Raw genomic sequence first — 24,959 nt, 5'->3', positions numbered from 1 at the left:
CGTCTTAGTTCTTCCTGATCCGGGTGGATATTTTTCATGTCCTCATTAGTCGAGGTCCATAGACATATCACCACCATCATTACCCGGGTCATCAGTCCCATCTAATCCACCAAAGCTCACTCTCCTCGTCGGACCGCCACTCGTGCTCGCGGGTGTCGCCGCCACAGACGAAGTAGCTTTGATCATGCCATCATGTCCGGACCCCATATCTTGCTGAGCAAAGCTCCTAGCCTTCTCACTCACGTAGCCCGTGATCTTGTCGTTCCTCCTCTTCTGGTAGACGCTCGAGTACCAGTCAGCAGTATGCATGGCGTTTCTAGCGACATTCAGAATACTAGTGACGGCGGCCTCGCGCGGCGTGTCACGCGGGTCTACAGGGAGCGCGGAGACCTCGCGATACGAGAAGGTCCGGGAAACCTCGTAGCGGGACGACGCGGTAGCGGGATTCACGGCCGTCGCTGCCGCGCCGGCACCGTTATTGACGATGTTATTGCTATTAGTACGATCATAAGAAGGCCGACGGAAGGCGGGGATCGTATTGAGATTATTGGCACGACGTTGCTGCTGCTGCAGCAGCAGAAGCTCGTCGGGCACCTTCGCCATGTTCCGCAGCAGCGCGGCCTCGTCGCCGGCGCTGGGCGCGAGCCGCTTGGAGCGCCGCGGCGGCTGGCCCGTCGCGAGGATGCGGGCCTCGCCCTGCACCGTGACCTGCTGGACGCGCCGCGCTTCGCGCGCGACCATCCAGGCGTAGTTGGACCGCACGGCCGCGGCGTGGGCGTCGAGGTCCGCCAGCAGGTCGTTGAGCCGCTGGTGCGGGGGCTGCGCCTTCTCCTGCTCTTCGGTCTGCTGCGGCTGTGTGTAGTCGAACTTGGCCGGGACGAACATGGCGGGCGCCCAGCCCGTCATTTGCGGGATGGCGTCGTTGCTGGTGGTGTTGTTTGGATCACTGCTGCTGCTGCTGCTGCTGCTGCTGCTGTCCCCGGCATTGCGCTTTCCGTTGGCATGGTCCTCGTCCGAGTCCTCGTCTTCCGAGTCATCTCTGCTCCGGGCCGGGGCGGGCGGGGAGCCGTCGCGGATGGGCATGGTGGGTGGATGGATCCGTCACACCACGGATAGAGACAGAACCTCGATGCGGGATTGTCAAGGCGGGAAGATCGGACAAATGGCAGTCCACCCTCTATCTAAAAACCGGGCTCTGAACTGAACGGTGGTAATTCAGACTCTGAAGGCTTGTATCGCTTAGGAAGCCCAAAGTTGACGATTTGACCGGAAACCTGTGCCACACTGCACACTCACTTCGTACCACGATCCGTCCGACCTATGAGACGGGCCAAATCAGTCTCGGCTAGTGCTGTTTCCCCGTCGCCAGTAAAGGGGCCTTCAGCCAAGCAAACCAAATAGGTATCAATCAATTGTCCCAGTAGAAGTCGTCAACCCCAACAATTGTCCTTCCGAGAATGTTGGATTGGATAAAGTAGCCTTATAAGTCGAGAGTATTTTACAAGGAGAGAGATCCCACCCCACCTACTTACCTAAAGAGCCCACTTAGGTAATCAGGGTCGTAGATGTCACTACAAAGGCAAGACAAGTTGACTTGACTCCAATTCTGTATTATGTAGGTAGATACTTTCCTTCCTGCCATACTCTAGATACCCTGCATGTAAATTACAGTATCCCCAGTAAACACGGGGCAAAGTCATACTTGGCCTGCCACGGGCTCTTTCAAAGATGCCGTCGCTTCTGGCCAAGTAAGCAAAAAGGATTTAATCAGAATAGCAGTCTCGAAACTCGCCAAATCCAACCTAGAAGGGTATCTGAAAGTTGTATTATATATACCTAGGAGTATCTAGAGATATGTACTTGTAAGTTTATGTACTTATGTATGTCATTGCATCTGCGTAAAATAAACGTCGTCGTAACACGTACTGTACAGCCCGGGAATCTCAGCAACCCTTTCCACGCCTGAACTGAGAGAGTCTAAGAAGTCCGACATCATCTAATCATGATTCCCTGTTTGTGCCGGTGGGGAGAAGCCGGGGCAGAGTTAGGCCCTGGCAGTTGATGATCAATAAGTAGGGGCATCCATATTGATGACCAGCAACGCTTAAGACGCCTGGTAGACCTGAAAGCGCCTAGTAGTCCGAAAACAAATCTTGGGGTAGACAGATACTCAGTACTAATACCGAGAAACTGCAGTATCACCCCGAACCAAACCATATTGTCTGGGGCAGCAGGGATGATTGGCGCGATACTTGAATGTTCCTAGAGCCCCGAATTGTCTCCTTCACCTTGATGGCAACACGTTTCTCGCGTATTCGCGAGCCAGCTTGAGAGCGGACCGCACCAAGTCCTCCAACCTCCTATCTTTCCGCCTCCTCATCCAAAGAAGTACGACGCACAGTATCACGCTGTCGGCAATCATGTGCTTGAGAATGAGCCACCCCAGCCAGCTGATCCGGGCCCTGAAGGTCTTCTCTTTCTTTGATCGCCACTCTCTCCCAGCTGTTATCTGTTCGCGTAAGGCCGCGACTTCGGCCGAGAGACATACCAAGGCTCTTTCTACTTTCCGCGACCACTTGTCGCCTTTCTTGACGTACTCGTTGTCCCCCTCGCCCTCGCCTTCTTCGTCCCCTTGGTGTTGTTCCCGGTACTCCTGTTCTGCGGCATCATCCTCGCTCATCGGGCTCAGCACCTTCATCGGCCCTTCTGTCCCGGTCGTCGGTTGGGCAAACGTTCGCGGCTCGGTCGACCTGGTCCTTTTTGGCGAAGAGTCCGACGTGGACGAGCTATTATTCTTGATCTGGCCCCACACGAATTCGAGTTCTGATACTAGTTCTCTGGCATCTCTGTTCTTCTTGTTAGCCACCAGTCGAGACCATCCAAAGTTTCTCCGACAGGTCGTGATGTCTTCATTTTGGAAGCGGGCTAACTCACGGTGTCGTGGCATATCGGTGCATGGTTTCGATAAGCGCCTCGATGTATCTCCTCTTGGCCTCGGTCCGGCTAATTCCTCGTTGCGCATTCCATGCATCCCATTTGTCCTTCTCTCGTTGTAGTTCGTCGCTGTTGACACCACTTCCGAGGGTTGCTGCGGACGGCCGCTCCATCACGCCGTCCACATCCCCCTCCATCGCCTGTTTATAGAGTCCATATAGCCGAAGTCGGTCGCTCGCGGGCGGCCGCGATGCGCCGGTCCTGGGGACTCGTTTCACGGTGTTGAGCGCATGAACGAAGACTCGGTCTAGATTGATCACGGACATTGTTAGTTCATGCTTGGAGTCTTAGGCCCTAGCCTGTGAATGGGGGAAACTCGTTTGACGACACGGCGCCCTGCTTGCATAATCTGCTGTCGAAAGCCACGGTAGAGCTACTTACCAACTGAGTCGGCCATCGAGACTCGATAGTCGCCCCAACATGCGTTGAGAGAGCGGGAGCATGTAGTGGCATGTAGTAATGAAGTTGGGCTTTGCGGCTCTCTTATCGCGACCTAGTGCTTGGTGGAGCCGAGGATCAATGCAAGTGTACGTGTAAGACGGACACCCCCGGAAACGAGTGGCGACAGGGCTCTTTCTCAACCTTACGAAGTTTGGGTAAAAGTAGGAGGCAAGTACAAACAGCGGACAGCAGCGGCAACGTTACGCGGGCTCAAGCACCGATAGCTCAAGAATGATGGTTGCAAGTCGTACAGCGCGACACAAATTAAATAGGTACGATCAAAAAAGGCCGAAGCAAACAATCACTCAAGATCAGTCTTGTATGACTCCCAGGAGTTGTAACAGTCTGATAGGGAAAGCATAAGCGTGATCAATGTATTCAAACATTCAATACCCAGGTAGGTTGGGTTGGTTAGGTACCTAATGATCCAAGCGTCGAATGTTATCCAGCATCAATCAATTAGGTACCAGAATCCGGGGTACGGCACACCTAGCGGGCTTGCAGTGACAGCAAATCTCCAGTCTCCAATGCCTTGGCGCAAAAGGACGCTTGGCAGGGCCGCCCTTGGGCCCCCCAACATCTGCGTCACTTGTGACTTGATAGGGCTACAGATTCGATGACCCCTTGTCGTGGGGTCTCGTGACTGATCCCGAGGTACACGTGAAAATGAAGCCGTTCTCGATTTGATATAAACTACCTACCGTGTTGTTCGTAATGCCCTCAACCTAGGGCTTGAGCTTGGGGCTGTTAAAATCTGCAAATAAAACCCAATAAATGTACTGCATTTGAGGTCTGGAACAATATTGTCAATAGAGGTCCAACTGGCCCCAAACGCATTACACGTATCACGACTCCATCTACCTGCCCAAAGAATTCTCTATGGGCTTCGTATATGACTACATGGTCTACCGTCGAAGTGCCATCTAGTGGCATATAGAGGACATGAAGCCGCTGCTGCCATGCCCTAGCAAAGGAAGCCGATTCAATGTTTCATACCAACCGGCACAAGTTGAATATACGACTAAAGCGGAATCAAGAGGTCTTTCTAACGTTGTTCATCGTTGCTTCTGCTGCGGATTAGATGCTGTCGCACTATTTATTCCACATTTATTCAACATGGAAGTGCTTCGCAATTTGTTATTCCAGTATACGGTAGATCGTTGGTTCTACTTGAGGCTGGCAAAGATGACATGGGAGCAGTCAGACACAGTTACACACATGCATGTACATACATGTAGTATTATTGACACCTTAGTCGTACTGTAACTGAGCCTTCATAGCATCCTCCAACTCCTTCTTCTTCTGCTCATACTTTCTCATGAGCTTCTTGTTCTCCAACGCATTCTGGGCCGCTTTGGCCCCAGCCTCTGTTTTGGAAAGGGCAGTGCCGGTGCCCAGCTGTACTTTGCTTTCACCCCAAGCATCTACATAGGCACCTACCGTGAACTTGCGCTGTTTTGATTTCTTGTCCACGGACTCATTCTCATCCAGGTAATAGATCCGGACTCCTTTCGTGCCGATTGTCTGAGTCAATCTGGTCTTGGGATGGACATCCACTGAGGTAGCAGGTGCAGGTGTAGGTATCAGAGTTGCAGAAGTTGATGGAGCATCGCAAGAAGCTGTGTTTGTACCAGCTTGTTGAGAACGCTGACGGGTGTTGTATTCGGTTTTAATCTCCTTGGCAAGCTCTCTGCCCCAGAGTGCCTTCATCCACGTTGAGGCACGCACCAGGCCGGATTCCGGATCGCCCAATATGACAGCAGCAACGTAGGCCTCGAATATGTCCCCGAGAACCTTTTTGTGTGTCTTTGCCTTAGCGCCTTGTCCATTGACATTGCTTCCGAAGTCGAATTCCGGGGGAAAGATGATACGTTTGTCCAGCCCATAAGCTTTGGTGTACTTGGAAAGCGTCTCATTCTTGACCAGGGACTCACGATATTGAGAGCACCTTCCCGCCGGTAGTTTGGGGAACGTCTGGTAGATGAAGCTCGTTGCGAACATCTCGAGGTAGGCGTCACCAACCCACTCGAGCCTCTCATAGCTCATATCCCCAGGCTTGGATACCATCCCAGAGTGGGTGAAAGCTGCTTTGTCCAACACAGGGTCGTTGATAGAAGGAAGAGGAGGGTTACTTGAGCCTATGTCACTTGGCGTCCACGCAGTAAGGGCAGTAGGTGCAGGAACGTTCAGACATTCTCTCGGGTTTTGTGGCTCATCCAGCTTCAGGGATTTATTGGCGTTGGCATTGGCACAATCGCCAGAAATCTCCGAAAATTGCCGTTTAAACATCGCTGATAAGTGCGCAAACGACAAAGGCGGGAAGTCAGCCTTGCTCAGAACAACAAAGATAATGCCAACTGAGCTGGATTAGGTACGTTGCTGACGCACGAGCCAACGGTGAAACAATCGTACACTGGAATATTGAATGAATAACCGTAGATCGGAACAGCCGACTGCTATTAAACTGAAATAGCCGACCGTTGGAAAAACAGTAAGATGTAGGTACTTACCTATCTACTGGAATAATTATTTGCCAAAAGGTACTTGGATATCGAAATAATGTACGGAGATAGGGTGCCTAGGTAAGCATGGATACAGGGTGGATTACATTGAATTAACATTGAGAAATCATGAACGTCAAGTAATTTTGCTTCAATTGTAGAACAGTACGACAGCCCGCAGATGCTGATTTAGTCTGCAAGTATTTATCCATGACTAAAATGCTTATTAGCCTGCTATGGTAGGAAAAGATATCGACGAAGGCATACTCTTCTCCTAGATGATTTGAGTCCGACATTGTGCAGCGAAGAATTAAGGTTGAGCCAATCAAACGTACCGTGATGTGGGTCCCATTTTATCGATTGGTTCGCCAGCGCAGCTTGGGCGTCGAGGTACGGAGTACGTTGAATTTAGTTAGCGACGACCTGACTGCAACTTTACAACTCACTGTTCCATGCTCTAGACAAAATGGCAGTGCCGCGAGCGAGGTTATTGAGCCTCATGAAGGTCCGTACTCTGGTTACTGCTCTAATGGCCAAGATGCCAATACTGATCAATTGCAGGCGCAATGCGAAATCTTCTCGACGACGTACAATCCTGATGGCATCCGTATGGGCAACAAAATCCTGCGACAGCGATTACGAGGACCTTCGCTAGCCAAGTACTACCCCCCGAGGGGCCCGAGCATAAGAGAGCTTTTCAAGCAATTCAAGCATCTCGAGTTGGAGGGCGAAAATGAGGAATTTGAGGACTGGCAAGAGTATCTCGCAGGGTTCGTATCTATCTGGGCCACGATGGGTTTGCGAGCACCAGGCTAATTGGACCTACAGCCGGCGTCAACGAGGAAAAGCGCCGCCGAAGAAGAAGAGAGTTCCGCCAGCAGGTAAGCAACAACATCCAAGCGCACATCGGCAATGCTAACCTCTATCAGCCCCGCACGAGAAAGGAAAGAAATGAGCGATTACACGGAATGATGACGACCTGTGATATATGTACAACAGTCTAGGCATATGGCGGCACTTTCTACGGATTCATACAGCTCGCAAATATAGAGATGTTCGCTCGGGCGTTCGGATAAGGGCGGCTAATGCTGGTGTCGGCCAGGCTCTACGAGTAAAGCTTGTACAGCCTCCAAGCCGATCGTTGGGAACAACCAGGGTACTATACATCAAATCTGTATGGATTCGGGCTTATACCTGTACTACAAAGATGCATGTCTCGATATGGTAGATGTGCATGGTATGTTAACTATTTGGTGTAGAGAGTGTACCCCTTGATGGCTAAATCCAGTAACATATGCTAACGTGCTGATCACCCCCATGTTCACAAAACCCTCCAGGAATTCTCACTTCATTGAAACGGTTGCAACTGTTCTTGTCTTGATAGTTTGGTGTGGTGAAAAAGAACAACTCTACCAAGCCCGCCACCCGTCGTTGCCTTACCTGACACTGGTGGTCCCAGGCCAGCATACTATTATTGGGAAGCACATCCCTTTCCTATGTAGGAGGACATCGTCCCACCCCATTGCGTGCCGCTGGCAAGTGAGTAGCCATCTTTTAGTGCATCTATCTCGAAAATTAAACCAGGCGTGCATCATGCACACATCACTCGCAATGGGTCGTACCGGATGATTTGTAATGTGGTTGTCGATGCATATACCCCTCGTTGTTTATCTAGGAGGTAGGTAGGCTAGGCCTGATTATCGAAGTGTGCTCTTCCCCTGACACTTGGATGCTATAACCCAGCCAGTGTGGCTTGTCACTTACTTGCATGTATACAAGATAGGTATCTATGGCTTCCAAGTGGTATAAGGTTAGATCGTGATGCATGCATCTGTTGAGGCCGCGCACTGCTGAATGATCACCCCAAGGAGAAGATTTCTGAAAGCAACTTCCATCAATACATGAGTGCTCGAGGTTGTTAGTTGGGCCTTATCCTACATGCCCACGCACCTGTCAACCGTTCGCTGTTCAACATGTTTATTAAACACCTCCCTGGGGACATACGAACAAGCAGGAACGGCCCTCAAGAGCTCTTACCTCTACTTGTACGCAGCTATCCCAGAAAGTACGGGTACCGAGACGAATTTCAGCAACCCACTACAGCTGTACTCAAAAGAATTCTCGTCACCTCTACATCTCCTTCTCACCTTCGTCCCATCTTCCACCTCACCTCATCTCCGGTCACGGTACTCAGTTGCCTGCCCCCCAGACCCGAGATTCCCCTCCCTTCTTCCCTTTCCCCCCTCGTATTTGATCTATCCTGCTTGCTATTCATGCCATCTCACAATCTTGTTTTGAGAAGTTAGGTCATCAAACGTGCAGAAAATCCCACATCAAGTCCAACAATCCGCAGATCCATCTTCAAGATGGCTGGCAACGCTTCCACTGGCTCGCCTATCGTCCGTCGACCTCTCGCATCCAAGAGCGTGACCATGGAGGACAATATCATGCCTGTCAATGCCGATTCGGCTGCTGCAGAGGTAAGCAGGTTTGATTTTCCCCCCATTCCCACTCACGTATCTGGCCTAGCATTCAAGCAGGCAGCTATTTACTTATGGGTTTGCATCCTCCACCATTCCTGGACGACCAATCCTCTCCCACCCCTTAACACCACCTAGAATAATTGCCACATTCCCAAGCTTTCAAGGCAGGTACATCAGATGATCGAATAGGATTGACATTCTACGACTTAGGATCAGACCGTGGCAAAGCCGTCTCTCAAGAAGGCATTGACAACTATCTCCACGGCTTCTCTGGTCAATCAGAGCTGTCCTAAGGTACGTTGTTCATGTTCCAACACATTTGATGCCTCATCTCTCACCTTGTCTTCACATCTTCTCTCCTCCAAGATAACAGAATACTAACTAGTTGGCGAAGAAGATGAAGCTGAACCACGATGCACTCGGTCCTTCGGACGCTTCTGGCACTCCCGAATCGAATTCTATGGATAGACTCCTTGCTGACCTCACGGAACAATCTGCCAAACTGCAGAAGCACGGAGAAGCGTACAAGTTTGCCGCCCATAGTGTTTCCTACTTGAACCCAGGCCATCACCTTGCCAGCCATTCGATGCCACCTACGCCAGCCACGGAGGACTTCAACACGACTGCCCCCTCGACTCGACCAACCAGTGCCACCACGAATGGTGGCCAGTCTAGCGAAGATGAGGTGAATCGTTTGAAGAAGGCTTTGGCTGATGCACAGAATGAGATCAACAACCTCAAGGGCCAGCCCGCTAAGCCCGAGTTCGGTTCTAGCCCGCCGGCCCCAGGAGGTGACTATGCTGCTGACCAGGAAATCTCGAGCGGCCCTGCCATTGCTGGCCCAAGTGCCATTCTTCCCTCTCAGCCGAATCGAGAACAGGCTAACCACTGGAACGGTTTCGATGACTCTCGTTCAGATATCAGCGAGGCTTATTCGGCAAATGGCTTCAATCGAGCCCGTGCTATCTGGGGCAATGGCTCTCGGCCTGGTCAAGCCATCGTTCAGAACCAGAGCGGCTACACTGGCAATGAGATGCCCCATACTGGAGCTTGGGGACCCCGCAACGGCCATCAAGGCTTCATGGAACCCCCTGTCAACTACAGCGGATCGTCTGGCGATATGTATCGTAACGATCGCCTAACCCCCAGATTACAACGACATGACTGTCCGAGCACCAGGAGGTCGACGAGGTGGTCGTAGTCACGATAGCCGTTTTGGTGTGTCATCCTTCGGCAGCCAGTCCAGTTATGGCAACGGCTACAACAACTATGGTCAGATGCCCTTCGATGCAGGCTCTGGGAACATGCCCGGTTCTGGCCAATACCCGATGGGCATGGGACCATATGCCAACCAGCAACAAGCTCCCGTCGGCACTCCCCTGTCTCCCCTGGCCACTGAGTTTACCTCATCTTCGTCTGGAGGACCATGGAAAACCGAGGTACGTATTTATGGTTCTAGCTTCATTAGTTACTGGGGAATCGTCACTGAGACGTGATATTTAGCAGCCTTTGGCAACGGAAGGCCCAACTTATTTGCCTACGACCGAACCGCTGAACTACCGTCGCCTTCTGGACCGCAACGTCAACTGTAACTGGAAGTACATTGTCGACAAGATTGTCTGCAACAATGATCAGCAGGCCTCCATCTTCCTCCAGCAGAAGCTCAAGGTGGGCACTCCGGATCAGAAGTACGAGATTGTCGATGCGATCATCCTCCAGGCCCATGCTTTGATGGTCAACCGCTTCGGCAACTTTCTCGTGCAACGTTGCTTCGAGCACGGTACCCCAGAGCAGGTTATTAAGATTGCCGAGGCCCTTCGTGGTCATACACTGAACCTTTCGATGGATCCTTTTGGCTGCCATGTCATCCAGAAGGCCTTTGATTCCGTGCCAGAGGACTACAAGTGCCATATGGTCGGCGAACTGCTGCGCGACATTCCCAAGACCGTCATTCACCGCTACGCTTGCCATGTCTGGCAGAAGCTGTTTGAACTGCGATGGACCGAGTCCCCTCCTCAGATCATGAAGTATGTCAACGATGCCTTGGAGGGTATGTGGCATGATGTTGCCCTTGGCGAGACTGGCAGTTTGGTCGTCCAGAACATCTTCGAAAACTGTCTCGAGGAGGACAAGGTATGTACATATCTGCAGATGAGATTACCCCCCCGAGGATTGCGGCTAAAAATATGGACAGCGACCTTGCATCGAGGAGGTGCTCCAGAACATAGACATCGTTGCCCATGGGCAGTTCGGAAATTGGTGCATTCAACATATTTGCGAGCATGGTGCACCTGCTGACCGCAGCCGCGCTATTGACCATGTCATCCGTTTTGCAGCCGAGTACAGCATGGATCAGTACGCATCAAAGGTCGTTGAGAAGTGTTTGAAGATCGGTAGTCCCGAGTTTCTTGCTCGCTATCTTGACCGTGTCTGCGAGGGTCGCATGGACCGACCTCGAATCCCGCTGATTGATATTGCCAGCGACCAGTATGGCAATTATTTGATCCAGTACATCCTCACCAATGCCAGTCCCCAGCATCGCGAGATAGTTGCTGCCCATATTCGTAAGCATATGGTGTCTCTTCGAGGATCCAAGTTCGGCTCTCGAGTCGGGATGCTTTGTACCAACCCAGCCGTAGCCACCCGTCCCGGTCCTTGCGTCAGCGCCAACTTAGGCCGGATGCCTCAGAATGCCAGATGGAGTCGTTCATACCAGTGATGGAACGGCTCACCTTGCTATACGTTCGCATACATCAAGCGAACCCATTTTTGGTCCTTCAGTGAGTTACCCAGCCGCTCACTCTCTGACACCGTGGTCTGGTCCATACAACGGAACCTAACAAGATCAGTCAACAGTAATACATAATCTCGACGGTCACAGAAAGTGACCGGATTAAGATTGTATCGATTACTTGCCGACGATGACGTTTCGTTCTGCATTGCATCCTCTCATCTCGACTCTTTTCGACTTCTCCAAAAGCAACTAGGCATCTCACATCGGTTCAGCCTTGGGACCACCGACATCTGAGCATCTTGAGGAAATCTTTTACAGAATCATACGTCTACGACATCCTACACCACGGCGGGCTACTGCCTGGGCGATGGTGCCTTGGACATATCATCCTTACGGTTTTTGCGATACGAAGTCGAGCATCTGGGGCGTCCATCGATCATTCCTCGCTTAATCTCCACCCCAAACCACCACTTGGATGAGCGGTGGACGAACCGATACTTCCACCGTTGATGATCCATTTGTTCTGTCACGTTTCTCTTCCATCTCCAGCTCTCGGTTCTAAGCAGCCCTTGATGTGGCCCAGCATGCCAACAGACCTGTTGGTGTAACTGCTTTGTGTACAGTGTACACATGCTTGAATCTGCGTGTGTTTTACGAGGAAGAAAAATGGTGGATGGGAGTAGAGTAGAGTGAGGAGAAGAAATGATTCTCAAAATCTTTAGCATTGTGTTCAGAGCTGTTTTGTTTGTGTATTCTGGCAGGAAAAATAGATATCCCGCGACAAGGAGAAGTCTGGAACAGTTTATGGCATTGCCGGTTAGATTGAGGTAGCCAGTCTCTAGAAAAACGCATGATTTCTCCTAGGCATGTCGAGCTTTTAGATTTACGCAATCACGGTGACTGTGTTGGGTGTAGAGGAGTCTTGTTCGTCAAGTCCCTCACAGTTAATGTCGACGGTACTCGCTTAAGTGAAACACTGGTCGATTGGCCAGATAGAACGTCGTCGAGACTGATGGGCGGAGTGCACAGTAGTAGCCAGTAGAAACATCGCAGTCACGAAAGTTGCGCCTCTCTTTAGTCTGACCATTGAGTTATGGCTTATAAACGGAATCTAGTTGGCGGGTCTCTTCTCCCATGGCTTCAAGGGTACTGGACGACCGGTAGTGGTCGTTATCGACTAGGTAGGTGTATGGTCAGTTACTTCGAAAGGGGTAGCCGAGCAATAGACGCTGAAAACAAGTCATCTTACCGGATCGCTGATCACAGTATCAGGAATTTTCTGAATGCCAGGGATCTCCTTGCCGCTCTGGAGGAACTCAATGATCTCTTCGAATTTCTTGGGATACGGTTCCTTGCCCCCACTTCCCGAATCTAGATCGTCTCTCTTAACATACAGATCGGCTTTTGGGGCAGCCAGTTGCCATAGAGGTGCGGTCAATCCTCCATCGACGGGAGCAGAAAGTTGTCCGTAGGGGATCTGGTCAGCTGGTACATCACCCCAGTCGCCTGTCAACGCAGCATATCTGCGCTTCCGTAGGTCCGGCTGGGAAGATTATAATGACCGCAGGTATCAGTCCAATGCAACAAAAGGAACCGACAGCCAAGGAGGTAAACAACTTACCTCGTGGATACGCTCCTGCTCGAGAAGGAACTGGGGGACCAGGTCTACCCTGGGACTTCGCGCCTTCATCGCGGTAGGCTTGATACATGGCGGGATCTACTTTGATGTTGACCTTGTCCTCGAATCGCTTGATCCGGCAGGACAGCGCTATATCCGCAGGGTTGGAGTCATGTTGCGTATACAACTCCTTGGAGAGTGTTTCCTGGGAGATGTTCATTCAGCGTCAGAGTAGACCAGCCACAGCTCACGACAACAAGACAGCAAGCAAGATGCGAGCGGAATAAGGCAATTACCTGGAAGATGCGATCTTTGGACCATGGATAGCTATCGAAGGCACGATAAACCGTACTCTGGTTGGATCCCGTGTCCATGTTGGCGCTCCCGGAGGGTGCTGCACTAGTAGGAGGGGGTAGGCTCTCGTTTGCCTTGGAGTCCGAGGCAGTGACCTCACTTTGATTCATCTCGGCTCTGATATCGGGCTATTCGCCGTTGAGGTCAATCTCTTTTCTTGAAGAAGATAAACCATCAGACTGCCCATACATACTAAGACTTCGTTATATGTACCAGGTAGTGCCGATTGATCTCGGGTCGGCTCCGCATGTGACCGTCCCGGATACCGAGAGCGCGAAGGTGGGATTACTTTAGGTTAGGAGGTAGGTTCTTTACACTGGCAAACCCACTGTAGGTCCAGACTACAGGGGATGTCTCCCAAATCCTCAGCGCAATTAGGTGGCGGCTCCAGTGCCCCCAAGGGCTCTCCGGCAGTCCACTTTCCACATTCCGCCCCTCGATCATTAGTGCTTATAGGCTCTTCCTCATCCGTCCTTGACCCACCAAGCACCCGAGTCCTCTAACCTTGTCGTCCCTTCGATCTTTGCGGCGCGTTTGACCCCGTCTTCATTCCTTTCTTCGTAACCAACAGCACTTTGAAGATTACAAGAGCCAAGGACGCTCTTTATTGCCCGGGTCCAAATGCGTTGTGCAGCCGTGAGAGCTTTCCGGACAACCTGTCAAACCACCGTCCGAGGCCTGTCTCGAAACGTACGCACGCGACAGGTTGGTCTGCTGCTGCAACACCACTGCACCGCCAATACAGGCCGCGCGAAGCTTGGCGGCCTGCGATCGTTGCCTGCCTCCTCGTCCTTGTTCTCTACTCACACGACCCGGTCCCCGCGGCGACAAAATGCTCTAGGTGAGCCGCTGCAGTCCTCCATGTACTTTCGAAGAGTCTCCGTTGCTCTGGTCTCGGGCCTCGTTGGCTACGGCGCCTGGTACTCGTACAAGGGTGACCCCTCAACAGACGCGGCAGTCGCCCGCCCCTACACGACCGGCGCCACGAACACCCCGAGCGATGCTGCGCCGACTCGCAACGTCTTGGTAGTAGGCGCAGACGAGCTTCACACCGGAACCTTTGTCGGCGAAGGCCCTATCGCCAAGAGCGCCGACGGGAGCGGCGGTAATATTCTCGAGATGCTTACCCCCGACCAAGCCACCGAAAAGCTGCGGGACAACCAGGTCTCTTACATGGTGAACCGGGGCCAGGGGGTTTTGCGATACGACATCGTCCAGCTGGCGAGCAACAACCCCATCGAGGACGACCATGCCGAGAAGATTGTCGAGGTCACGCCGCGGGACGCCCACAAGACTGGAGAGGCAATCAACGATTGGATGTTCTGGGGCGTCTTCGATGGCCACGCTGGCTGGACCACCTCGGCAAAGCTGCGCCAGACCTTGATCACCTCGGTAGCCCGCGAGCTCAACTCTACCTACAAGGCTGCTACTGCCATGGGCGCCCCTCCCTCGCCCGAAGCTATCGACGCTGCTATGAAGCTTGGTTTCACGCGACTGGACCACGAAATCGTTCACGAAAGCGTGGGCAAGGTTCTGAAGTCCAACTCCAAGCGGGTGGCTGCTGAGCTTCTGGGGCCTGCCTTGTCAGGCTCATGCGCCCTGCTCTCGTTCTACGATAGCGCCTCGAAGACGCTGCGGGTGGCATGCACTGGTGACTCGCGAGCCGTTTTGGGACGCCGAAGCGATTCCGGCAAGTGGACCGCCACCCCTCTTTCCGAGGACCAGACTGGCAACAACCCCAGCGAAGCTGCTCGCCTGCGCCAGGCCCACCCGAACGAGGAACGGGTCGTTCACAACGGCAGAGTCCTTGGCGGTCTAGAGCCTACCAGGGCATTTGGTGATGCCAGTTATAAATGGACCCGAGACGTTTCCGACCGACTTCGAAAGGGTTTCTTCGGCCGCAGTTATTCTCCTCATCTCAAGACTCCTCCGTACGTCACAGCCGAGCCTGTGGTGACAACCACCAAGATTCAACCCGAGAGAGGCGACTTCCTCGTCATGGCCACGGATGGTCTCTGGGAGATGTTGACCAACGAGGAAGTAGTAGGCCTCGTCGGTAAGTGGGTCGAGACGCAGGCTATGGAGCAGTCCAACTCGCAGTTCAACTCGGTCTGGTCCAAGATCTTTGGCTCCAAACAGACCCTGCCCGTCGACAGTACTAAGGACGGCAACGGCCCCGACGGCCAGAAGACGCCCATTCGCCTGCATCAATGGGGCATTTCCCCCAACGACAAGGAGCGCTTTGTTGTCAAGGACAGCAACGTCGCCACGCATCTTATCCGCAATGCCCTGGGAGGCAAGAACGAGGAGCAGGTTTGCGCTCTACTGACTTTGGTCTCGCCCATGTCAAGACGATACCGGTATGTGCATACCCTTCTATCTATATATACTCATTGCCATGTTTTTTCTTGAGTCTCTTATTGACAAATGATGTGACTGCAGGGACGACTTGACCGTTCAGGTCATCTTCTTTGGCAACGGCCAGAAGACCGGCGAGGTCCTTGTAAACCAAGAGGCTACGACTCCGCCCAAGTCGGCCGCTGCGAAGCCCAAGCTGTAGTTTGGTTTACATCTTGATAGAATATACCAGGATAGTCCGGCCCTGGTCCACACTTTTGTGTAATTCAGGAACCAATGTATAGTAGGAGAAAGACGGGTCAGCAAACAAGCAGAGCGAGCGAGTGACAAAGCAATCAGATCGGGCGTTCTGGGGCCACGGCGTTGTAGTAAACTGAGCAACAACTATAGGTTAGTTAGTCTGGTTGTGGATGCTCCTAGGTATCAGGTGGAAAAAAATCGCCTGTGGATCGTCATCATTGGATGAGCTGCAGGTAGACGCATAAACCAGGCGCGCCTTTTTCACAGAAAATACCAATATGCGTTCCTTTCTTTTAATCTCGTTCCATAGTTTGTGTTCTTTCTGAGTAGGTCGACCCGGCCAACTTCGCAAGACGCTGTTAGGCCCATGTCTATCTGGTACGCTTCCTGATGGTTGCCCGAGCATACAGAAGCTAAATAAGGATGCGCTACTACTACTGTTTGACGCCCTTGTAGGCATTGTTGGGGACAGACATTTCGGTGTGAAATCGACTCACTCTTTTGTTTGCGGAATACTGGTTTACACTCGATTAAGATAGAATACTCGTGTATTCTTGGCGAAGGCATATGGTATAGACCCCCATAATGTCTCTCGAAACGCCCGCCGCTATCTGCATAGCTTCTGTCATTATGTACTACCAGCCAGCCTGAAAACTTAACCCCCAAACGCCTTCCATACCCCTTTTTTCTTGTCCCTTGGACCCCAAGTTCAATGACTGATCAATACCTGTAACCACCACCACCCCATTGGCCTTGACCCCCATACGGCGGATAACCACCCTGAGGCGGAGGAGGGGCCCTGGCCCCAGCCAGGAGGCGGTGCGCCGTAGCTCGGTTGAGGTGGGTATCCTTGCGGCGGCATTCCGTAACCCTGGGGAGGCGGACCACCGTAGCCCTGCGGCGGCGGAGCTCCATAGCCCTGTGGCGGCTGGTTCCCATATCCTTGCGGGGGGCCGCCTCCGTATTGAGCCGGTGGTGCTTGGCCCTGATAGCTGGATCCGCCCGAGTAGTAAGAGTCTGCGGCGCCTCCGCTCTGTGGCTGTGAATCAGTGTGGTACCCGAAGCTACCAGGGGGGCGAGTAGAAGCCGGGGCTTGCGAGGGCTCCGGTGAACTGGCACCCATGTAACCAACACCACCGCCCTGACCGGCACCCATGGCGTCAAGATCACGAGTCGCGACCTTACTCCAGAGCGAGTTCGTAGGTCTTCCGTGACCCCTGTTGCTCATCATGTTACCGGCACCACCGTCAAAGATGCCGCCGCCATGGGAATGCATCCCCTTGTTACTCTGTCCTTGCAGGATATGGTTCTTGCCATCCTTGACACTCTGAGATCCAAGGACGTGGTTCAGCTCATGACGACGAGGGTACTCGTCAGCCCACTTGCGCACGGTCTGGAACATTTCATGTTGAATTTCCGTACGCTCGTCACGGAGAGCCGGGTGATGAAACGCCCTGGTCACATCGTTGACTACCTCGTCAACAGGAACGCCGGGGTTCTCCCAAGCATACAAGATGCGCCTGTTCGTCCAATTAGTCAAGGACCTATCACTCGTCATAACGAAGACTTACGGGACAGCATATTGCAGAACTGTAGCAGCAACCCTGCCTGCACAAGGGTTTAGTATATTGGTGAAGTGGTCTTTCGAGAGCATCGAGTGGGTAGGATCCGTGCAATTGGGGTTTCTCCATGGCTCAAGCTGAGCGTTGGCACTCGTAGCAATGACGCCAGAAGATCCGTCCTTCAGGACCTTTGTGACCTGGTTGATGATGGGTCGAATGAATGGGGCGAGTAGGCCAAGAACGAACGCGGTCAGTGTCTCGCTGATGTGCTCGAGCAAGCTTTCCAGCCCTGGGATTTTGGCAATACCCCTGTTGATGGATTTGACGATCTTGTCGCGGAACTTCAGAATAGGGTAAATTTGACCAGCGACTTTGACGGGGTCAAAGTTCTCGCTCATACCGGGAACAAAATTGGTGTTGCGAGCTCCATCACCTCGTGTGGAAGAGTACGCCTCGTTCTGCCTCTCCTGGTCGTCTGCCATTTTCTGCAGGTCACGGGCTTCAGAAGCGAAACCACCGCCAATAACTGGAAGCTTGCTGACGAGCGAGACGAAACTACTCGCAGTGCTGGGACCACCAAATCCACGAGAACCACTGCCTTCACCCTTTGTGGCCATTTGGGCGTTCAGAAGCGCCGAGTTCATCTCATCGACCTCGGACTGTGTGAAGTGATCGTTTGCCTCGCCCAGTACGGAGTGCAGGAAGTCCACACCACCGAAGGTACCAGTAACGATGGGGTAGATGTGTTTGCCGTTGACATGGATCTGCGACGCAGTGCCGCAGTGCGGGTAGACATCGTGGAAACCAAGCTCGCGGAGGGCCAGCTCACAGTAGTTGCTGTGGGCCGAGAAGTCTTCCATACAATGCAGCGATTGACCCAAGCACCTCAAGGCCTCGCAGAGATCGTTCTCGTTGCCCTTACGAGACGAGCCGGTGGTGTATAGCCGCCCGTAATGAACGCTGCGGGCAATGCTGTTCCTGAGGTAACCGACACTAGTTGCCCACCCACCAGCCTCATTGGCGATGTAGTTTTTCATGCCAGTGCGCATATCGATTTGTGTCTCTTCCGGCAGGACTGGGCCGCGCAGACGCTTGTCGAACTCGCGAGCATCCTTGCCATCGGCATAGCCAAGTGGGTTGTCGATGTGTTCCTCTGGACGGTAGACACCAAGGCGTTCTGAAGTGACCTCAAACTCCTCAGTCGCATAGCCATTTGCCAAGAACGACAAGACCCAAACAAGGATCCGAATGGTTTCTGCATTCACGCCTTTTAGACTGCCTACATCAACGGCCTGAGAATAGTCTCGAAGCCAATTGCCTGTACCGCTTGGCGCATTAGCTCTCCATACTGACAGGAAGGTGAATGGACGCGCAGCTCAACTGACCAAAGTAGGTGCGCTGAACTAAAAGGGTGGTCCATTTCTTGCCGTGAAGAAAGGCAACGGTCTTGAGCATATCTTCAATATCGCCATGACGCCAGTTGTGGCCTTCGACCTGGGCGATCGAGGGGATGTTACCGGCGCCGAAAGCAGCAGCGCGGCCTGGCATCACCACCAAGACGATGGCCAGGACCAGCAGCATACTGCCGAAGCCGAGCTTGGGAGCAGCCATGGCTACTACGCTCGTGTTCCCTCTTTTCTTCTAGTTCTCGCTCTCAATTGCGCGTGCTCAGGAAGATCGGCGCCAAGTGCCCAAGACTTGTTCGTGTTTCAATATGCAGTTGACGAGAGGGGAGAAGGGATCTTGTTGATTGGAGCGCGGGAATGTCAGGCTGGTGCTTCGTCGAACCTTAGCATAGGATGGATGGCGGGGTAATTCCGAGGTGAGGTGAGATGAGTGAGGCGAGGCGATGTAAGCTCAGGTGGGGGCAGCTTGGATAGGACGATGACCTCATCCACCCCAAGGCCCGTCTTCTCTACAACATAACATGCCTTATTGCCAACTTACGTACTAAGGCCTCGGCCACGACAGATACGACGGATTACGAAACAAGTATGCAGCAAGCTCTATTCCGTGGCACATTTCCAGGATTGATGCAACAAGGTCCTGTTTTTCTTGGTCCGAACACGATGATGTGCACAAGTGTCAAGGCAGTCGCTAATCCTTACTTGGTCTAAGTCTGATCTTTTTGGGGGGCCGATCTGTGTGGAATCTAGCAGAGCTGAAAAGACACAGGTCGCCCTCCCTCCAACTACCAACTCAACCAAGCCACACAGTTGACAGGCTGCCTAATACTTTCATGCATTTCTACTTACTTAGGTATGCATACTACTACTCGCTACTGTATGCACTGCAGGTCAGATTTGTTGCATGTCCAGTCACTAGCAAGCCAATGACGCTTCGCCTTCTCGGGCCACAAGACGTTGCTTCTTGTCCGACCGGCGACCCGCTTTGGGGTGAAGAGGGCATCGACTCAGGTCGTCGTAACGAGTAAAGGGGTCAAATGAAAAGGCCAAGATCCAATCGTTCGAGAGATATACGAACAATTCACGTAGCCCTGAGTCTGCAGGTCTGCGTAATACCCGACGCAAGAGGCAATGTCATCGGGAGTGCCAACGCGGCCCGAGGGCATCGCGACTGCGACTGCGACTCCTTCTGAGAGCCGTTCTTCGGACGAAATCGTTCGGCTTTAGGCCCGGGCAAGCCGAACCTACATCTCCAAACGAATTCGCACAAGTTCCGAGTCATTCCGGCGACTTCACCGACCTCGCTACCTGATTCTTGCGGATGTACCTACCTAGGTACGCCCGGTGGGGAGGCCCAGGTCACCTGTACGGTCTTGATGGCTGGGTACCAACTTCAAAAGACCTGCTTACCCGTTTGTGTCACAGACAGCAAGCTTGCATCGCATACACATGTCACGAGCCACGCGTGTCCAATTTTCCTGGCATATCATTCGACCATGATATGCAGCTCGACATAAGTGAGCCGTGGCGTCAGCCCTATGCAGGCGATGGCCCCCCCCCCCAACACAGGATACCCTATTTCGGGCTCATCGAGTTGCAATCGGGTCCGATGTGCCGACATGTTCGGATCCCAAGGCAGCAATGTCAACTTCCTAGTCACCGCCCTTCTGCCTCTACTATCCGTCTGTCTTGTCGGATATTCAGCGTGCTACTGAGCTTAGAAAAGGCGGGGAAACGACCCCCTTATCGCTCTGGCTGACTGACCTCTTAGCAAATGTACACGTGGCGACATCGAGATTTGACTGCACCCTTTTTTTTCTTTTGGCCAGACGTACGACTCTACTAGCACCACCCAGGGCGGCTGTTCTGTGAAAGCTTCTAGAACCGAGACTGATGTTCCAATCATGGCCGCAATAGAGAATGGATGGGTTTTAGGGCGCGGTGTGATTCGGGAGCCAATTGGTTACACCGTATGATCACCCCTCCACGAACATGGGACAGTTACTAAGGCTACCTGATGGTGGCCATGCCTTTGCGTGATGCGGCCTTGATGCGCAACTGGCAGATAGGAAGAAAGCCTTGCCACAGCCAACTCCGAGTAGGTAGGAATTCAACCTTGCTGATCAACCTTCCCTCCCCCCTCAGGGACTATCTTGCATAGTTTGAGCGTTTCCGAAAGCATCTCCGGTCAGGCTGTGATTCGATCGTTGGTTCATGGGCTTCAGTAAGGGTGTGCGGCATAACCCTGTAATTTGACTAGACGGGCAGCTGGAGGAAGAGTCACAACGCAGCCCCATGGATGCCGAGTATATGAACCAAATATTCAGATGCGACTAGGTAAAGCCACAATACCACTAACTAATCTTGCATCATGCATCATGGCCGAAACGGTTCAACGACTTGCTATCAAGTTCCTTGCAATTACCAAGCCTCTGCGTCTTCAACCCTTGCAGAAGCAACATTAGGATTGCTGGCATTGCGCCGCGGGGGAACTGATTTGCCAAGTTTGGGAAATGCAGCTGTTACCATCCCCTCAGGTGGAAAGAAACTTTCCGAGAGGGGTCACACAACGTAATGCAGTCCTCAAACCACGCAAGCAACATTGGGGGGAAGACGTTGCTTTCAGATGCCGGTCGTCTCGCTTAGTTATAATGCAGAATTACATCGCATATTTTCACATTGGAGTGGACTGACAATTCCCGGCAGGCTGGCTCGATAGGTCGATAGCCAACACACATATAGAGTCAGTCACACGCGTTGGTAATCTGGGGAAACGTTATATCAGGTGGTGACTATGCTAGGCCTTGCCCATGGGTACTAGTTTCATGGCATGGCCAGTACGTTGTAGGTCTGTAACTGGAGCACCCCCTTGTTTTCGAGACTGCAGCTTGGCGATTTTGAAAGTCATGAGGCGGACAAGTACCTGGAAGGGTAAACTGGCAGTCCGGCCTAGAGTCCTGCCTGTCCAAACGCCAAAAACATGCTGGTTCAGCTTCAGGTTGACTATAGACGTTATGTAAGCAGTCTGACTACTCTAGAATCCAGGCAGTATTGCTCATTATGGCCTACTTGCGTGGATTGCGTGAGGTGAGTGGAACGTAGTAATATGAATCTGCACGTTGCGGTTGACGACTCCCTCATAGGCTGCACGTTACGACTCGTAAAATGCCAATCCCAGCCCCGTCTAGTGATTCGGTACCAATTCCAGGCCCTTTCGTTCAGCACACCGTAGGTATGGACACAAGGGCTATAGAGAGAACCGGTCTAACTATCTATCGATGGCGCCGGGGCTATGTTAAGCGACTACAAATACACACAGGGGTTGTACAGGCTAAGTGATCCTGTACGGAAGAGGGGGTGAGCCACGAACGAGAGACCTTGGCGCACCTCCTTTTCACGGAAATAATTCCTAGGTGAGACTCTCAAGTACGTCCATCATGCGATAGATATACGTTTCAGAGCGGTCCAGAATATAGGTACAGTCATGGCCGAGCCTATGAACTAACCACAAAAAAGTGTAAAAGCGGTGTGAATCCATGATCTCTTCGGGGATAGGAGGTGTGTATGGAAGTATAAAAGGGGGATCCCGAGTCACCACGCTCAACGGACAAGAGTTTTCGAATATTGTCTCTTGTCTATTATAGATAGTTTTGAAGACTCATTCTGAATCACTAATCATTCAAAGGCTGCCACAGTCATCAGCATTTCTTCGTATTTAGTCACCTCAAATTCCTCCCTGAGCCATCTGCTCCTTCATATACAGGATAGAGAAACAGATATTGCCCATATTGCCCAGATAGTCCCTTTATCCAAAGCATAACTATACTCCTTCCATTATAACAAAAGACACTACAGACTTACCAGGTGAGCATCAACTTCTCATGTGGACGAGTTATGTAGCTGACATTTATGGCCATGTAGCCCACAGACTGACTACTGTCTCAAACCAAACATGTCTTTGACACTATGGAGAGACTTGACGCCGCTCGGCCAGCCCCTTCGGTCCCCCACCGCCGACGCCCCGCACGTCTTGGTCATCGGAGGCGGAGTGACCGGACTGGTCAACTCCTGGGTTCTGCTTGATCGCGGATATCGTGTCACTGTATTGAGTTCGTAAGTCGAAAGGAAAGCCCATATGATTCCAAGGGGTATAACAGAAGCTGATGGTTGTTACTTTGTGAAGCTCTTGGGCAAACAGCGAGCAGCGCTTGACTTCGCAGATTGCTGGCGCGCTCTGGGAATACCCTCCAGCGGTGTGCGGGTCTCACACCGACAAGATCTCACTTGCTCACTCGAAGCGCTGGTGCATGACAGCGTACCACATTTGGGACGGAGTTGCGTCCATTCCGGCATTGCGCGATGCGTCAGGCGTCCGTATGATGCCTTCGGACTTCTTCTTCCCCGCTCCCGTAGAAACCGATGCGGCACAGGACTCCAAGATGGCAGAGATCATGGCCAGTGGCGTTCGAGGCTTCTATCGCGGGGCTGACTTGATGAGTGAGCGAGATGTCGATCCATCTTACGGCGCAGTAGATGCCTACGAGGTGATTGCCCCAATCATCGACACGGACAAAGCCATGGACTGGCTCATGCAGCTTGTAGAAAGCAAGGGCGCCAACTTAGTCACAGAGACCATCGAGGAGGACTTGTTGGACATCGAGTCGCAACTGGTCGAGAGATTCGACGCAGACGTCATCATCAACTGCACTGGCCTACAAGGGCAGGTCCTCGCAGGAGATGCCAGCGTCTACCCAATCCGCGGTGGGCTCATCCGGGTCATCAACGATGGATCGGCCTTCCCGAAAGTCGAAGCAGCCCTGACTATCACCGCAGATGCCGTCCACGACTCCAATGAAATCATCTTCCTCGTACCGAGGAATAACAACATCCTACTGATTGGCGGTATAGCGGAGCCGCATAAGTGGGACTTGGATCTGACGTTAGATAGCCCTATCATCCAGCGCATGCGGCGAAGGTGCGAGGCATTCTTACCTTGCTTGAAGAATGCCCAGGTCGATCCAGAGTACCCGCTGGCCCAGGGTCTCCGGCCTTTCAGAGGCAATAACGTGAGAGTTGAGCGCGAGCTGCGCAATAAGAGCAGCCGCATTGTCCACTCTTATGGCCAAGGCGGCGCGGGCTGGAGCTTGTCTTTCGGCTGTGCTCAAGATGTGATGATGCTCGTGGACGAGGTGCTCTCAGGGCTGCCGGCACGGCCAATGAAGGAAATGCTCAGTGACCGCAGAGCAGCGGTGAAGCAGAGGTTTATGGCTGACTTGAGAGCGACGCTTTAGGCATGGTTCGGTCGCGTTCATCATCAAAGGCGGGCGGTTTCGTATCACGCCGGCCGGCCTGTTTCCTTCAAAGGTGCAGATTGAGCTGCGTACTTTGAAGTATGTGCTTACAAACAAGAGGTTCGTCAAGGGGGTGGCTTCATTTCCATGTACACTAGCGGGTCTTAAAAAAGGGAAGACGTCCAATCTGATCTGCTATATCTGTTTAGTTTTGGCTGGCTTTGCTCATAGGCTATTGGCCATCGTCGCCGGCGCGGCGCACTTGCGACGGCATTAAAAAAACGACTAATCGAAGCTGACCACCATCGTGCGTGTCAAATCCAATAAGCAACGGCCAGATTCGCATATCATGCATACAAACCCCGAGCCATACCCGGGTCGACCATGTCCATGACGGAAGATCAAAGTAAACGTGACCTGCCAACGCAAGCTCTCCAACATAGGCGGAGTAAGCAAAGGTGGTGTCGCGGTTGATACGGCGAGAGCCTTGCAGCGGGTTATGTCCACGTGATTGGTTTCTCATCGCCCGGGTACCTGACGACAGATCAAATGGAAAATCCAGCACTTTGGTCGACCACGAAGGATATTCGCTCAAAGTACTGACAAGTACGGTATACGGGCAAAACCATAACTCGATAGGATGCAGAACAGTGGGCGTCCAAGACGGGAAGGATTGAGCACAAGTCAGGTACCCACCACCGTCCATGGACGTGAAGCTGACTCGATAGTCGCAGTGACGCCCAGGCCCGTGGGGGGCCTTAGTATCTGTCATACCCAAGACAAGACGTGGGGAATTCTCACCAAGGCTATCGAATTTGACGAGAAAGCGAGATTGCTCTCCCCTTACCGAGGATGGACAAATTCGGGAATTCGTTACACCGGCTCGGGCAGCTTGGCGCCAGGGGCTGTTTCCCAATTCCACACCGACGGAGCCGCTTTCAAGGTGGGACCTGGACAGCTGGAGACGGAAGCGGAAA

General features: G+C 52.5%; 9 protein-coding genes across 9 annotated transcripts; 4 read left to right on the top strand and 5 right to left on the bottom strand.

Annotated features, from left to right (window-relative positions):
• Positions 1–45: 45 nt before the first annotated feature.
• Positions 46–1,083, bottom strand: PG994_001574 (uncharacterized protein; the record flags this gene model as incomplete). The annotated part of the gene is made up of 1 exon (XM_066852983.1): positions 46–1,083. One exon carries the CDS (start codon positions 1,081–1,083, stop codon positions 46–48), a length of 1,038 nt encoding a protein of 345 aa, XP_066721124.1.
• A 1,201-nt stretch (positions 1,084–2,284) lies between these two features.
• PG994_001573 (uncharacterized protein) lies at positions 2,285–3,260 on the bottom strand (the record flags this gene model as incomplete). The annotated part of the gene is made up of 2 exons (XM_066852982.1): positions 2,285–2,846; positions 2,935–3,260. 2 exons carry the CDS (start codon positions 3,258–3,260, stop codon positions 2,285–2,287), a joined length of 888 nt encoding a protein of 295 aa, XP_066721123.1.
• Positions 3,261–4,686: 1,426 nt separating this feature from the next.
• On the bottom strand, positions 4,687–5,724 carry PG994_001572 (uncharacterized protein; the record flags this gene model as incomplete). Its single annotated transcript, XM_066852981.1, has 1 exon — positions 4,687–5,724. The coding sequence occupies one exon, from the start codon at positions 5,722–5,724 to the stop codon at positions 4,687–4,689; it is 1,038 nt and encodes a 345-aa protein (XP_066721122.1).
• Positions 5,725–5,994: 270 nt separating this feature from the next.
• Positions 5,995–6,891, top strand: PG994_001571 (mitochondrial 37S ribosomal mS33 domain-containing protein; the record flags this gene model as incomplete). Its single annotated transcript, XM_066852980.1, has 4 exons — positions 5,995–6,017; positions 6,398–6,706; positions 6,765–6,817; positions 6,866–6,891. 4 exons carry the CDS (start codon positions 5,995–5,997, stop codon positions 6,889–6,891), a joined length of 411 nt encoding a protein of 136 aa, XP_066721121.1.
• Positions 6,892–8,302: 1,411 nt separating this feature from the next.
• On the top strand, positions 8,303–11,138 carry PG994_001570 (Pumilio-family RNA binding repeat protein; the record flags this gene model as incomplete). Its single annotated transcript, XM_066852979.1, has 6 exons — positions 8,303–8,416; positions 8,630–8,713; positions 8,805–9,546; positions 9,569–9,858; positions 9,926–10,552; positions 10,614–11,138. 6 exons carry the CDS (start codon positions 8,303–8,305, stop codon positions 11,136–11,138), a joined length of 2,382 nt encoding a protein of 793 aa, XP_066721120.1.
• Positions 11,139–12,264: 1,126 nt separating this feature from the next.
• PG994_001569 (uncharacterized protein) lies at positions 12,265–13,235 on the bottom strand (the record flags this gene model as incomplete). Its single annotated transcript, XM_066852978.1, has 4 exons — positions 12,265–12,330; positions 12,403–12,659; positions 12,775–12,976; positions 13,023–13,235. The coding sequence occupies 4 exons, from the start codon at positions 13,233–13,235 to the stop codon at positions 12,265–12,267; spliced, it is 738 nt and encodes a 245-aa protein (XP_066721119.1).
• A 511-nt stretch (positions 13,236–13,746) lies between these two features.
• On the top strand, positions 13,747–15,685 carry PG994_001568 (Protein phosphatase 2C-like protein; the record flags this gene model as incomplete). Its single annotated transcript, XM_066852977.1, has 2 exons — positions 13,747–15,485; positions 15,568–15,685. 2 exons carry the CDS (start codon positions 13,747–13,749, stop codon positions 15,683–15,685), a joined length of 1,857 nt encoding a protein of 618 aa, XP_066721118.1.
• Positions 15,686–16,432: 747 nt separating this feature from the next.
• On the bottom strand, positions 16,433–18,896 carry PG994_001567 (putative heterokaryon incompatibility Het-C protein; the record flags this gene model as incomplete). The annotated part of the gene is made up of 3 exons (XM_066852976.1): positions 16,433–17,243; positions 17,295–18,603; positions 18,671–18,896. 3 exons carry the CDS (start codon positions 18,894–18,896, stop codon positions 16,433–16,435), a joined length of 2,346 nt encoding a protein of 781 aa, XP_066721117.1.
• A 3,747-nt stretch (positions 18,897–22,643) lies between these two features.
• PG994_001566 (uncharacterized protein) lies at positions 22,644–23,982 on the top strand (the record flags this gene model as incomplete). The annotated part of the gene is made up of 2 exons (XM_066852975.1): positions 22,644–22,804; positions 22,875–23,982. 2 exons carry the CDS (start codon positions 22,644–22,646, stop codon positions 23,980–23,982), a joined length of 1,269 nt encoding a protein of 422 aa, XP_066721116.1.
• Between the last annotated feature and the right edge of the window lie 977 nt (positions 23,983–24,959).

Source organism: Apiospora phragmitis (genome assembly GCF_038363925.1).
Source record: "Apiospora phragmitis strain CBS 135458 chromosome Unknown utg000002l:1.0-5516284.0:1.0-5523493.0, whole genome shotgun sequence".
NCBI classification, from domain to species: domain Eukaryota; kingdom Fungi; phylum Ascomycota; class Sordariomycetes; order Amphisphaeriales; family Apiosporaceae; genus Apiospora; species Apiospora phragmitis.
This window is presented reverse-complemented; position numbering and strand designations above follow the sequence as displayed.